Source organism: Castor canadensis, chromosome 11, assembly GCF_047511655.1.
Source record: "Castor canadensis chromosome 11, mCasCan1.hap1v2, whole genome shotgun sequence".
NCBI lineage: Eukaryota > Metazoa > Chordata > Mammalia > Rodentia > Castoridae > Castor > Castor canadensis.
In genome coordinates, this window is record NC_133396.1 from 106,139,138 (window position 1) to 106,151,986 (window position 12,849).

The 12,849-nt window shown below is 48.7% G+C and overlaps 1 protein-coding gene across 1 annotated transcript; it reads left to right on the forward strand.

Moving 5' to 3' along the window:
- Positions 1-271: 271 nt before the first annotated feature.
- On the forward strand, positions 272-8,924 carry Pmvk (phosphomevalonate kinase). Its single transcript, XM_020166215.2, has 5 exons — positions 272-502; positions 2,431-2,494; positions 4,847-4,999; positions 7,543-7,672; positions 8,451-8,924. Exons 1-5 carry the CDS (start codon positions 282-284, stop codon positions 8,585-8,587), a joined length of 705 nt encoding a protein of 234 aa, XP_020021804.1. The 5' UTR covers positions 272-281; the 3' UTR covers positions 8,588-8,924.
- The last annotated feature ends 3,925 nt before the right edge of the window (positions 8,925-12,849 follow it).

Below are 12,849 nucleotides of genomic sequence, written 5' to 3' on the forward strand. Positions count from 1 at the left end.
ACATAGGAAGGTTTAAGACGTCACCCCCTCCTCGGAGGAAAGTTAGTTGCGTCCATCACGTCCCTAGGTGCCAACTAAGAAGGCGGGGCCGTGACGTAAGGTCTGGGCGGGGCTGGACTGTTCTAAGTGAGTTCTGGTTGGGGAGCTTCTTTCCTGAAGAAGGCTGCCGCGGAAATAAACCTCTGTTTCTCCGTGTCGCTCTCCTTCTCTCTCTCCGTATGTGTTTAACCGTGGGTTAAAATGTGTAGAGGTGCGACAGGCTGTCAGTGCTTTCTGGAGTTATGGACAAGAGGGGCGGAATCCCCTCCTCTTTGCCGGCCCTACTAGCCGCGTCCATTTCGCGCGTAGTGGCCCGATTTAAGGCGTACAAAGTGTCAGCTTTAGGAATCTGGAAGCTTGGTGGTCCCATGGCCCCGCTTGGAGGCGCCCCGCGGCTGGTGCTGCTGTTTAGCGGGAAGAGGAAATCCGGAAAGGACTTTTTGACTGAGGCGCTGCAGAGCAGGTGTCGGTGGGGCGGGGAAGGAGGAGGAAAGGGAGCTCTCTACGTCGCATGACAGAAGGGGTGTGTTTGGGTGTGATGGAGTGAGCTTTGGACCTGGGGTTCTCCGGTGACAGGGCAGAAGTCCTGAGCAGTGGGTAGAAGGGGAGCTCCAGTTGTCTTATTCCGTAAGACCAAAGTCTACACACGTACGCCTCAGAATCAGGAGACTACCTCTGCCAAGCCCTGAAGCTGTAGATCTCTCAAGAAGCAAGCCCCTTTCAATGTGCCGTTCCTATTTTCACGACTGTGTGTGTGTGTGTGTATGTGTGTGTGTGTGTAGGTACTGGGGTTTGAACTCAGGGACTCACACCTTCTAGGCAGGCGCTCTATCACTTGAACCACTCCACCAGCCCCACGAGTGGCAGAGCATTTGCAGTTCTGAGTTTAAACCCCAGTACTACAAAAAAAAAAAGAAGTTTGGGAACGTGAATGCTCCAAAATAAACAGTATCAAAACTTAGAAACTCCAGATTACAAGTACCATAAAAGTTAAAACCAGCAGAGTGTGGTGGCATGCACCTGTAGTTCCAGCTACTGGGGAGGCTGATGCTGGAGGATGGCTTGAGGCCAGCTTAGGCAACATAGTGAGATTGGGCCTCTTAAAAAAAAAAAAAAGAAAGAAAGAAAGAAAGAAAAAGAAAAAATTAAAGAAATAAAATTTGCCAGGGTCACAAAGTAAGTAGCAAATCCAGGATTCAAATCCAGGAACTGGATTCTTTCTGTTTAAGCTCACAGCCTCCCCAATAATAATACCTTTTGGTCAGTGTTTTCTCTAGAAGCATTTTTGCATGGCCCTGGGCTAGGAGAAAAGAAAATGGGGGGGGAGGGGAGAAAATGGAAGGGAGGGCCTCTTCTTCAAGGCCAGTGTAGTAGGGGCACCAGGAGGCTGCTATTTGGTCCATAGGGGCTCTAAGAGTTGGTTGTGGGGGAGCCCAGGTCAGAGGTCACCACCTGAATCCTTCACCACCAAGTATCTCACCATGGTTTCCTAAGTTGCATCTCCTCAGCCCCAGCCTGCAGTCTAATAGTGTCAGAAGCACAGACTCTGGAATTAGACTGACAGAATTCAGGGATTCATATCCTGGTTCTATGCTTATTAGTGTACGATTGATCTGGTGCACCTTTCTTATCCACTCTGCCTCAGTTTTGTCCTCTGATAAATGGAAATAATAGGATTAAATGAGATAATGTCTGTGAATGGCTTAGAATAATTCTTGGCACCTTTTAAAGGGTCAGGAATGAAATGCTGGCTATTTTTATTTTACTAATATTGGTTTCATTCCTTACAGTGTTGCTTTGGATGAATCAATTTTCATCACTCAACCTCATCTAAAACATGGAAATAAGAACAACTTATTGTACCACATTGGTGGTTAAGCCTATCTGTGAGCATCTCAAAGCCAGGCAGAAATTGTATAACATTCACATTTGTATCTCCTAGACTCAAATGTAGCACCCAATGAATGATTGGTTAAGGACATTGAATAACTAAAAGGATGAATTATTGATGTGGTGACCAAGTCAGCTGAGACCAAGATACCCTTGCCTGTGAAGGAATAAGTTTAGGATGCCAGCCTTAACCTAATCCAGCCAGAATCTTGCTGGGCCTGGAGGTTCACACTTACATTTTTAGGTTTTACCCATTAGTTTTAGGGCTTCTTAATAGTCCTTTGAATTTTGTAATAAGCCTGTGTGAGAGATAGAACTGAAACTATTAATCCTCCTTTTATCCTTGAGGAAAAAAATGTCATGGAAGTTGAGACTGCCAAAGTTGCATAGATACCAGTAGTAGAAATGAGGTTTCAACCCAGGCCACTGGATTCCTCTTCTGGAGCCTGGAAGGTCCTGGAAGTTCAAGGTTAACTGGCTTCTGTTCTCCCTGTTCCATAGACTTGGAGCTGATGTCTGTGCTGTCCTCCGGCTCTCTGGTCCACTGAAGGAGCAGTTTGCTCAGGTAGGTGGTGGTGGCTCATGTCATTCAAGGGTTGGGAAGAGACAGCTCCTGGGCTTTGGAGCTTTGGCCACTGCTTGAATCACTGGCATGGGCCCAGTGATCACTGCTGGCAGGGTGGTGGCCAACTCTTAGTTTTTTGTGAGTGGATCTTTTGGGTCTTTTTCAGCTTAAGCTTCTTTCCTAATGTCTTCCTTTACCTCAGGCTACCTCCCCAGTGTGTGTTCAGGAAAGGCTGTAAACACTTGAAGTTGGCAGCTCTGATTAGTAAGTGATTAGTAAGGATCTGCACATGTCACCTCACTCAAAAACTATGACACCTCACATTGCCACACTTCCCTGCCCAGTTGACCTGATGCAATCCTTCTCCCCTTAGAAATTTAGTCACATGAGTTGTCAAGATATGTTGTTAAGTGGACAAAACCCAAGATGTAGAACAGTGTGTAGATGTCTTAGTCTGTTTCTGTTGCTATAACAAAGTACCTGAGCCTGGGTACTTGGAACAGAAAAGAGATTTGTTAAGCTCACAGTTCTGGAGGTCCAAGAACATGGTGCTGGCTATCCACTTGGCTTCTGGTGAAGGCCACATGGTGGAAGGACAGTGGGCAAAAGAAAGGTCACATGGTGAGAGACTGATGGAGGTGCCAGGCTCACTTTATAATAGCCCACACCCAGGGACAGAGTAGGGGTGACTGATGGGTGGAGGAGGAGGAAGAAAGAGGCAAAGGGGAAAGGCCTTCCCTCATGGGGCCTGAGGAGTAGTTTCAAAACCATCAGTCTACTTCCAAATTTCCTGACTCAGATCCAGACCTGCTGAGGTGATGTGGTGGGCTGGAGAGGAGGAAGGGACAGGAGTGTGTGTGTGTGTGTGTGTTTTTAAAGTAATGGAACCCAGGGCTTCAGGAAGGTGCTCAAATACTGAGTTATACTCCCAGTCCCAGGAATTTGCATTTAAAATTTGTTTTTGAGACAGAGTCTCACTGTGTAGCTTGGGCTGGACTTAAACTTGCAATCTTCCTGTTTACTTCTGTAGTGCTGGGTTTACAGCCACTATATCTGGCTCCATTTTTTAAAATTTTGAGACAAGGTTTCTCTTGTTATGTAGCCTGGGCTGGCCCTGAACTTGAGATCCTCCTGCTTCAACCTCCAGAGTGCTGGGATTACAAGAGTACATCATAATGCCCAGCCAAGGAGTTTGCATTTTTTTATGTGTATGGGATTTGAACTCAGGGCTTCACACTTGCTAGGCAGGCACTCTACCACTTGAGGCACTCCACCAGCCCTTTTTTGTTTTGGATATTTCTGAGATAGTGTCTCATGAACTATTTGCCATTCTGGTTACAAGCCACCATCCTCCTGACCTCTGCCTCCTGAGTAGCTGGTATTACAGTTTGAGCCGCCAGCACCTGGTCAGAGTTTGCATTTTTAAAACCTCCAGAGGAGGCTCTGTCAGGCCAGCCTGCCCTTACTGTTTGGAAGTCTAGCATCACTCCATTCTCCACTCCCACTGAAGGACAAGTCTCAAAGGAAATGTTAATTCATTGATTTCTAAAGTCACATGGGAAACCTCACAATTTCCTAGAGGAAAACTAGTTTACAACAGGAGGTGGTTGATGATCTCACCTCAACAGGGGCAGCAGACGCATTCTAGAGAACTGAGAGTAGAGGGGAGCAGGTCTCCTGCAATGAGTTAGTAGGAGAGCCAGAACCTGAACTGAGTGATGTTTTTTAGACACCTTTGTGTCTTGGGGCCCTTAGATGTGAATGTTCTAGGAGAAAGGGAGTCAGGTCTGGAAGCAGCTCCCTAGGGAGTCAGGGTGGTGCCTCCTGTTCAAGGAGTCCTCTGAGTGTCTGAGGCCCTAGGAGTGCTCAAAGCCAAATGGAGTGATGCTGTTTCAACAAAATGCCTAGGACTTAGGGGTGAGGAGAAAGGAGGGAGACACACAATCTCCTTGGGGTTTGAGATGGGGACAAATGATGCCACAAGGGTAGCCAGAGGACAGGGAGTACAGTTTTGTTTTTTGTTTTTTTTTCAGATTTCTTACTTTAGTTGAAGTCTAAGCCTATGCCCAGGGATGCAAACTAATTTCAGGATTAGTTTAAGCCAGAAATAATTAGGAAGAGACAAGCGCATCACACATTGCAAATAATTTCTGGAAGTATCCCAAGACCTTTCTTCCACTTTCTGATGACTGGGATTTCTCCCTTTCTGGAGCTCCCTGGCTTGCAGACCTTTGCCCTGGCTGAAAGCTCACTAGTTCCCACATTGGTCTTGGTCTGGGGAGGCTGTCAGGTGGGGCTGATTCTTGCTGTTTTCGGAGAGACAGCACTATAGATAGAATGTGCTTTGGGCAGGACCACGGCTTGGATTTCCAGAGACTCCTGGATGCCAGCACCTACAAGGAGACCTACCGGAGGGACATGATCCGCTGGGGGGAGGAGAAGCGCCGGGCTGACCCAGGGTTCTTCTGTAGGAAGATTGTGGACGGTGTGTCCCAGCCGGTTTGGGTAAGACAGCACCATGATGGCATGAGAAAAATCTGTCTCTCTAGCCCTCCTCTGTGTCCATCTCTGTCTTCACTGCTAGCATCTCCCCTGGGCAATCCCAGTAGCTCACATACTGGTCCCTGGCTCTGGCTTTTGCTCCCATTCTTACACAGCAGCGACAGTGACTTTTTAGAAACATAAACCAAGTCGTGTCACTGTTATGTTTAGGACACTTTGGTGACTTGCCCATCATTCTCACAAACAAAATCGAAGTCTTTTTTAGCAGTACTGGGGCTTAAACTCAGGGCCTCACACTTGCTAGGCAAGTGCACTACCACTTGAGCCATGCCTCCAGTCCTCAAACCAGTCTTCCTTACTCCTTGAGCTGCAGCCACCCTATTCTCTCTGTTCCTTAAATGAATCAAGCTTTTGCACATGTTTTTCCATCTGCCTGGACTGCCCTTTTTTGTCCTCTTTATCTGGTTTGCTCCAGCAGTTTGCATGTCACCTCCCTGGGGACACCTTCCCTGGTTCCTAATCCTGTTTTTTTTTTTTTGGTGGGACTGGGGTTTGAACTTAGGGCTTCATGCTTGCAAAGTAGGCTGTACTGCTTGAGCCACACCTCCAGTCCATTTTGCTCTGATTACTTTGGAGATGGAGTCTCAAGAACTATTTGCCTAGGTTGGCCTCAAAACACAATCCTCCTAATCTCAGCCTCCCAAGTAGCTAGGATTTACAGACCTGAGCCACTAGCACCCTGCTCCTGGTACTCAATCTTAATTGTGCTCCTGAAGGTCCTCCCCTAGTACCCTATGCTTTTCCTTCTTCATTCATTCTGACAGTAAATGCCTGTTATCTACTCATGCCAGGCACAATCCAGGTTCTGGGCATGCACTGGTGCAGAATGCACTGAAGTCTCTACCTCCTGGAAGCTTATATTATAGCTGGGGATGAGGGGGTGTTATGTACACAATAAGTATAGAATATGTCAGGTGGAGATAAGTACTAAGGAGCCAACAAAGCAGACCTAGGGCATGAAGCAGGTTGGAAAGGGTTGACATTTTATTAAGGGTGTCAGAGAAAGCCTCTTTCATATGATGACATGGGAGCACGACCTGAAGGAAACAAAGGAGTAAGCTGAGTGGATATTTAGAGAGGTAGCACTTCAGAAAGAGGGTTCAAGGAGTACAAAGATCTGGAATGGGGCCTGTGCCTGGTATGTTTGAGAAAGAGCCAGGGGGGCTGGAGGAATGGCTCAATTGGTAGAGTGCCTGACTAGCAAGCATGAGCCCTGAGTTCAAAACCCAGTACTGACAAAAAAAAAAAAAAAAAAAAGAGAAAGAGCCAGGGACCATATTGGTGACCTATGGGAGGTTAAGGTTAGATCTAGGCCTGGAAGAGCCTGGAGTTTACTCTAAATGAGAATGAGGAGTCATTGTGGGGTTTTGAGCAGAGGAGAGACATGGTTTAAGATTTAAAAGGTAACTGGGCGACGGTGGCTCACTCCTGTAATTGTAGCTATTCAGGAGGCAGAGATCAGGAGGATGGTGGTTTGAAGCCAGCCCTAAGCAAATAGTTCACCAGACCCTATCTTGAAAAAAAAAAACAAATCAGAAAAAGAAAGGCTGTTAGAGTGGTTCAAGTGGTAAGAGTGCCTGCCTAGCAAGTGTGAGGTCCTGAGTTTAAACAGCAATGTTGCCAAAAAATGTGATACCCTCAGTATCACCAAAAAAACAAAAACAAAAACAAAAAACAAAAATAAAAACAAAAACAAACAAACAAAAAAACAGATTTAAAAGGCAATGAGGTATGTAGCTCAGTGATAGAGCATATGTTTAGTACCTGGGTTCAATCCCTAGCACCAGATAAAAATTATAATTATTTTTTAAGTTTGAAAAGGCCTCCCTTAGTTCCTGGAGGGGAGGCAGTAGCAAAAATAGAGAGGCATGGTAGAGGGTCTTCTGTGACACAGATGAAAGGACTGTCTCTGTGGTGGAGAAGAGAGGTCGATTTTGCATGTTTTAAGCTGATACGAGTTGAGTTGGTGAAGGGTAGCCTATGGGGTGTGAGAATGAAATACTGTGCCAAGGATCTTGTTCTGAGCAGCTGGACAAGCAGAGCTGTCATCTTCTGGGTAGGGAAGGTGTAGGAGAAAAGACAGAAGCTGAGTTTGGGCTGTGTCAGACTGAGATGCTTGTCAGGCCACGCTGTTACCCCTGGTTGTTCAGGAGCTGCTGCTTAACGAGTCTCTCCCACTGCATCGTGAGCTTGGAGAGTGCAGAACAGGTGTGTTTTGGTCACCACTGTGTCCTCAGACCTGGCACAGTGCCGGTGACAATAGGTGCTTGTTATGACCCTTGGTTAGTGCTGTAATTGGGTGAATGTGCCATTTGGCAGGTGCTCAGCGGTATCTGCTCCGTGAATGGCCAAGGTAGGGTCTTTCTTCTCTGCTCTATCCTGGATGTTCACATGTTCACAGTGGTGGTGGGGAGCAGCACCACTGCTCCGGCTTCTGTAGTTCCTCCACTTCCTGTTGGTCACCTGTTTGTGTCTCTCCCCTGCAGCTGGTGAGCGACACACGGAGGGTGTCTGACATCCAGTGGTTTCAGGAGGCCTATGGAGCTGTGACACAGACAGTCCGTGTGGTAGCCTCGAAGGAGAGCCGACAGCAGCGGGGCTGGGTGTTCACACCAGGTGAATTTGCTCATAGCGTTTGCCCTTAAGGCTTGGCACATAGGTCAGCCACCCCGTGTGTAGGGCATAGGCTCCCACCCTGTGCTCTAGGTCTCCTGCTTGCTTCCTGACAGTCCCGGGGCTCAAAAGTGGGTTGGCATAGGGTGTTTTGGAGAGTCAAGGTTCCCATGACTGTTCTGTCCTGCCCCAGGTTACTGTACCTTAGGGAAGTTAAGATCCCATGGGTATGACCACTACTAACAACTCAGCTCCTGGGCACAGGCCAGCCTGTGCTCAGCATTTTATACACATCCCCTCACCTTACCATCATGCCAAAGCCACCACATGGCTCTTCTGGTCCCATACCCATGGCAGGTAAAGAGAAGGAACTGACTTCTCACCCTCTGCTTCTAACCCTGCACACGCAGCCTCCCAGTAGGATTGAATGTGACACATTGAGGGTAGAAATGGACCCAGCCAACCTGACCTAACCTGAAAGTGCAGTGCCCTTTGGCAATGTCTGTGGTCTAGATGACCTAGTCCACCCTCTATAGGCAGGGCAAGGGAAGAGTGAAGTCAGCAGGGCTCTTCTGGGGGTTTAGATGGCCATGGCCTGCTGCACCTGCATTACAGGGTTTGGGCAGGTGGGAAGGGGCCCTCCAGGTACAGTATGTAGAGTTTGGTTCTGGGGTAGCAGATGAAAGACAAGGGGCAGACCCATTCCTCCAGGTCAGCTGACCTCAATGCCTGGTGTTTGTCTGGAGGGCTGGGGCTTAACTTTTCTTTGTCTGCTCCACAGGGGTGGATGATGCCGAGTCAGAATGTGATCTGGACAACTTTGGGGACTTTGACTGGGTCATTGAGAACCATGGAGATGAGCAGCACCTGGAGGAACAGTTGGGGAACCTGCTGGAATTTGTCCGGTGTAGACTATAGTCACCAGGCTCTAGGAATGAACAGGGTGGCTGGGCTGGGGCTGACCCTGACTCTGAAGGATTTGGAGGAGCAGACAGATGGCCTGGCTCTAAATTTCTGAGGGGGCTGCTGGATGTCAGACAAGTCAGGAAATCTCTGGGGGAATGTGTCTTCTCTGCAGAGAGGATGCCCTTTAAGAGACAAAGGAAGGTGAATCAGCTGTGTTCAAACCATCTCCATGATACCAGGCCTCTGACCTGTGCTGGCCTTGCTGCCCTGTGGATACTGTCAGCCTCTGGCTCTTGGCAAGACTTGGTGCTCCCCGGCAAGGATATTAATAAACCTCCTTGGAGTACAAGTTCAGATCTGGAGATCCCTCATTTCCCCATTGCCAACCTGGCCTGTGTGGGGCTTGGAAGGACCTGAGGTGTCCTGGTGATAGTGGGTCCTGTCTCTGCTTCCCACCTGGCTGGAACATAGCTTGCAGAGGTTGATCATGCCTATAACCTATAGGTGGCAGGCCTGTTTGTGTCAGAGATGGGGTTGGGGTTTTGCCCTCTGGAATGGCCCCAAGAAAGGCTCAGTGTTTATAGAAAGTGCCACCAGTCAGTACCCCTGTATTTATATAGCTTATTTTTCTTTTCTTCTTTTGTGGGACTGGGATTTGAACTCAGGGCTTCACACTTGCAAAACAGGTACTCAACTGCTTGAGCCACATCTCTAGTCCATTTTGCTCTGATTACTTTGGAGATGGGGGGGGTGGCATCTCCCAAACTATTTGCCGGGGTTGGCCTTGAACTAGCATCCTCCTGATCTCAGCCTCCCAAGTAGCTAGGATTAAAGGTGTGAGTCACTGGCACCTGGCTTTTATAGCCTTTTACAGTTTCTAAACTTCTAGACTCTTCTCAGGCTCTTGTGAAATGGGCGAGGAGACAATTTCACATGCATTTAGCAATTGGCAAGAATTGAAGAAAATGAAATGACTTGCCCAGGCTAGAGGGTTAGTATCAGTGCTCGGAGTGAAACGCGGGCTGCCTGGCTCTGACTGGGCCCCTTCTGCTGCATTCCCGTGCGTTTGACGCAAAGTCCCATGGCTCCTCGCCATCCCCGGGCCAAGCCTAAGCACCCCAACTCTCTGGTCCTTGCTTTTCTTCCCACAAGTTCTGTCAGTTCTCACAGAGAAGGGGAAAAGGGAAGAAATTGACATTTCAATGTTACCCAAACTTAAGTTGGCACATTCTTGACCAAATCATCTCATCCTCCTCGGTCACCACCCTTGCTTGGTGCCAGGGATTGAGGACATGAAAATGGCAGGCATAGGCCATTCCTCAAAGAGTAATCAGGCTAGAGGAGAGACAGGTGTACCCACGGTGCCAGGAAACTGAGGTCAGTGCCAGAGAGAACTTCCATAGGACCTGGATGGAAGGTGGCTGGGATTTCATGGTGCCCCAGGCCTGACCCCATTGTGCCAGGGCACTGCTCCTGCTGTCAGGAGCCTGAGCAGTTGCTTGCAAGCAATCTCAGGCCTAGAAGTGACCCATTGCCACTGGGACCAGGTCCTCTACTATGGGAGGTAAAGTCTTTGGGTCGCACAACTGGGACGAGTTTAAAGGAGTCACAGGGAAGGTGGGGCTGGGGCTCTGCCTGCGACTCTGATAGGAGCCCCTGAGCTGAAGCCTCAGGGTTGACAAGGGCCCCCAGGGCAACAGTACAACCGTGGCCTGAAGCAGGGACCCTTCAAGGGTGTTACCAACAAAGAGATATTGAGCAAATTAAAGTATATGCCACCACAAAACCCACAGCTGGTTATCAAACCACCTACCTCATGCAGGCTGGTGTTTTATACTCCATTACCTCCATGTTAAAGATGAGCAAACAGACTCAGAGCTTTTTAGAAAACTCCCCCAGCCAGGACCATCAGTTACTAACTGGGAGAGCTGGAATCTGGGCTCAGTCAGTGTCCCCACTGTACCTCACACTCACTTCTTTTTGTGCCCAGCCCCCATCCCCACACCTGGGCAGCCACTTCAAAGGACCCTTACTTGGACCACAGCACTTAGCCATTTTTTGTTGTTTGTTTTTTGCAGTGATAGGGTTTGAAACCAGGGCCTACACCTTGAGCCACTCCACCAGCCCTATTTTTGGGATGGGATTTTTCAAGATAGAGTCTCAAGAACTATTTGCCAGGCTGGCTTCAAACCTCAATCCTCCTGATCTCTGTCTCCTGAGTAGCTAGGATTACAGGTGTGGGCCACTGGCACCCAGCACACTCTAGCTTTTGTTGTTGTCGAGAAAAAACAGTTCCTTTGTGCTGGGACATGACTGAAGTGGTAGAACACCTGCCTAGCAAACATGAGGCCCTAAGTTCAAACTCCAGTGCCATCAAAACAAACAAAAAAACAGTAAAAAAAACCCAGTTCCCTTAACAAAGGCATAAGATGAAGCTCTATGGGAGCTGTGGTGAGTGATGATGGTTTCTGCCCTCAAGGAGCTCCTGGGAGGATGGTGGGCAGACAGGCTCTCTGCAACTGAGGCAAGGGAGAAGGTCATGAGGCTATAAGGGAGGCAGAAAGGGCTTTGGAGTTTAAAGGGAGGGGCTTGTGGGAGGACTGGGCAAGGAAGCAGGGTCAGTGTCTCCTGCAGAGAAGGTGGCTTTTTTATTTTTTATTTTAAATGATACTGGGGTTTGAACCCAGGCCCTTATGCTTGTTAAGCAGATGCTGTACCCTTAAGCCACACCCCAAGCCCTTTTTGCTTCAGTTATTTTGGGGATAGAGTCTTATTTTTTGCTCAAGTCAACTTGGACGGTGATCCTTCTGGTTTATGTTTTGTGTAGCTGAGAATACAGCCATGTACCACCACACTTAGCTATTGGTTGAAAAGGGGGGTCTCCAGAACGTTTTGCCCTGGGTTGGGCTCAAGCTGCCATCCTCACCGTCTCCCTGAGTAGCTAATATTTCAGGTGTGAGCCACTGTGCTGGGCCAAGTTTTTTTTTTTTTTTTAATAGGGTCTTGAGATTTTGCCTGGGCCACCTTCTACCTATATCTCCTGCATATACAACCACACCTAGCTTATTTGTTGAAGGATGGGGTTTTGCTAACTTTTTTGCCTGGGCTGGTCTTGAGCCTCCCAATTTCCCACCTCTCAAGAAATAGGAATTACTGGCATGCATCACCATGCCCGGCCAGAAGGTGGCATTGAAGCCTGTCTTGGAGGCTAGTGGAGTTGACGCTGGCAGAAGTGTGGGAGAGGAGGTAACTTGGGTCCACGTGTGGAGGGGAGCCTGAGGCTTACTGGGGGAGTAGCCAGAAATCAATGTGGGGGGGGGGGAGCAGTATAGTAGGGCAGACCCAGCACGCAAGGTGCTAAGCGTTTGGCTAGGAAGAAGGAAGGGGAACACTGATGGTCTTGAGAGGACGAGGGAGGGCTGGAGAAGCGGCTCGAGTGGTAGAGTGCCTGCTTTGCAAGCAAGATACCCTGAGTTCAAACCCCAGTCCCACCACCACCCAAACAAAACAAAATAAAACCCAAAAACTAAAAGAAAGGTAGACACACTCAAGCAGGAAGAACTCAGAGCCAGCTAAGAGGCTGCCGCCAGATTCCAAGCAAGAAGCGACAAAGGCTGGAAGAGAGAAAGGGTTGTTGAAGGTGGATGGACTGGTGGTGGTATATGGTCTTGTTCTCATTCAACCTACCTGAGACCCAGCTTATTCCTCTCAGTGACACTGGCTCTGTTCCTGGAGAGGAGCAAAGTACTGGTCCAGAGCTGTGTCAGAACATCCTGGTTGGGGCCCAGGAAGCATGGCTACATGATGAAATCACCTACTTAATCCAGCCCCAGCCTGGCTTCTGTAGCGTGGACTAGCCCTGTATTCTACCACATCCCTCTCCTGGGCACCCACCATGGGCCAATGTGACTCTGGGAGCCAGGGACACTCGCTGCCATCAGAGAGTTTGCCCTCCTTTGAGAAGCCCAGAAGACCTGGACAGGGTGGGTTCAACAGAACCTGGGCACTGAGTAACCAGCTCCCAGGGAGATGGACAAATCCAAGCCTGTGCCCTCCTTAAAGGCACATCTTTCAGTGGGAGGGAATGTGCTGGTACTACCTTCATTTTTTTTTTTTTTTGAGACATGGTCTTGCTATGTAGCCTAGGCTGACCTCAAACTCGAGCTCCTCCTGGCTCAGCCTCCCCAGTGTTGGGATTACAGGTATGTACCACCATGTCTGGTTACTTCCTTGTTTATGAAGGCAGCCAACCCCTTGGCTTCACAGGCGATGAG

Excerpts from the sequence above, each read along its gene's own strand:
- Pmvk (XM_020166215.2), top strand. The coding sequence starts at position 282 with ATGGACAAGAGGGGCGGAATCCCCTCCTCTTTGCCGGCCCTACTAGCC. Across the intron at positions 2,495-4,846 it reads TGAAGGAGCAGTTTGCTCAG|GACCACGGCTTGGATTTCCA; the intron begins GTAGGTGGTGGT and ends TGCTTTGGGCAG. Across the intron at positions 5,000-7,542 it reads GTGTGTCCCAGCCGGTTTGG|CTGGTGAGCGACACACGGAG; the intron begins GTAAGACAGCAC and ends TCTCCCCTGCAG.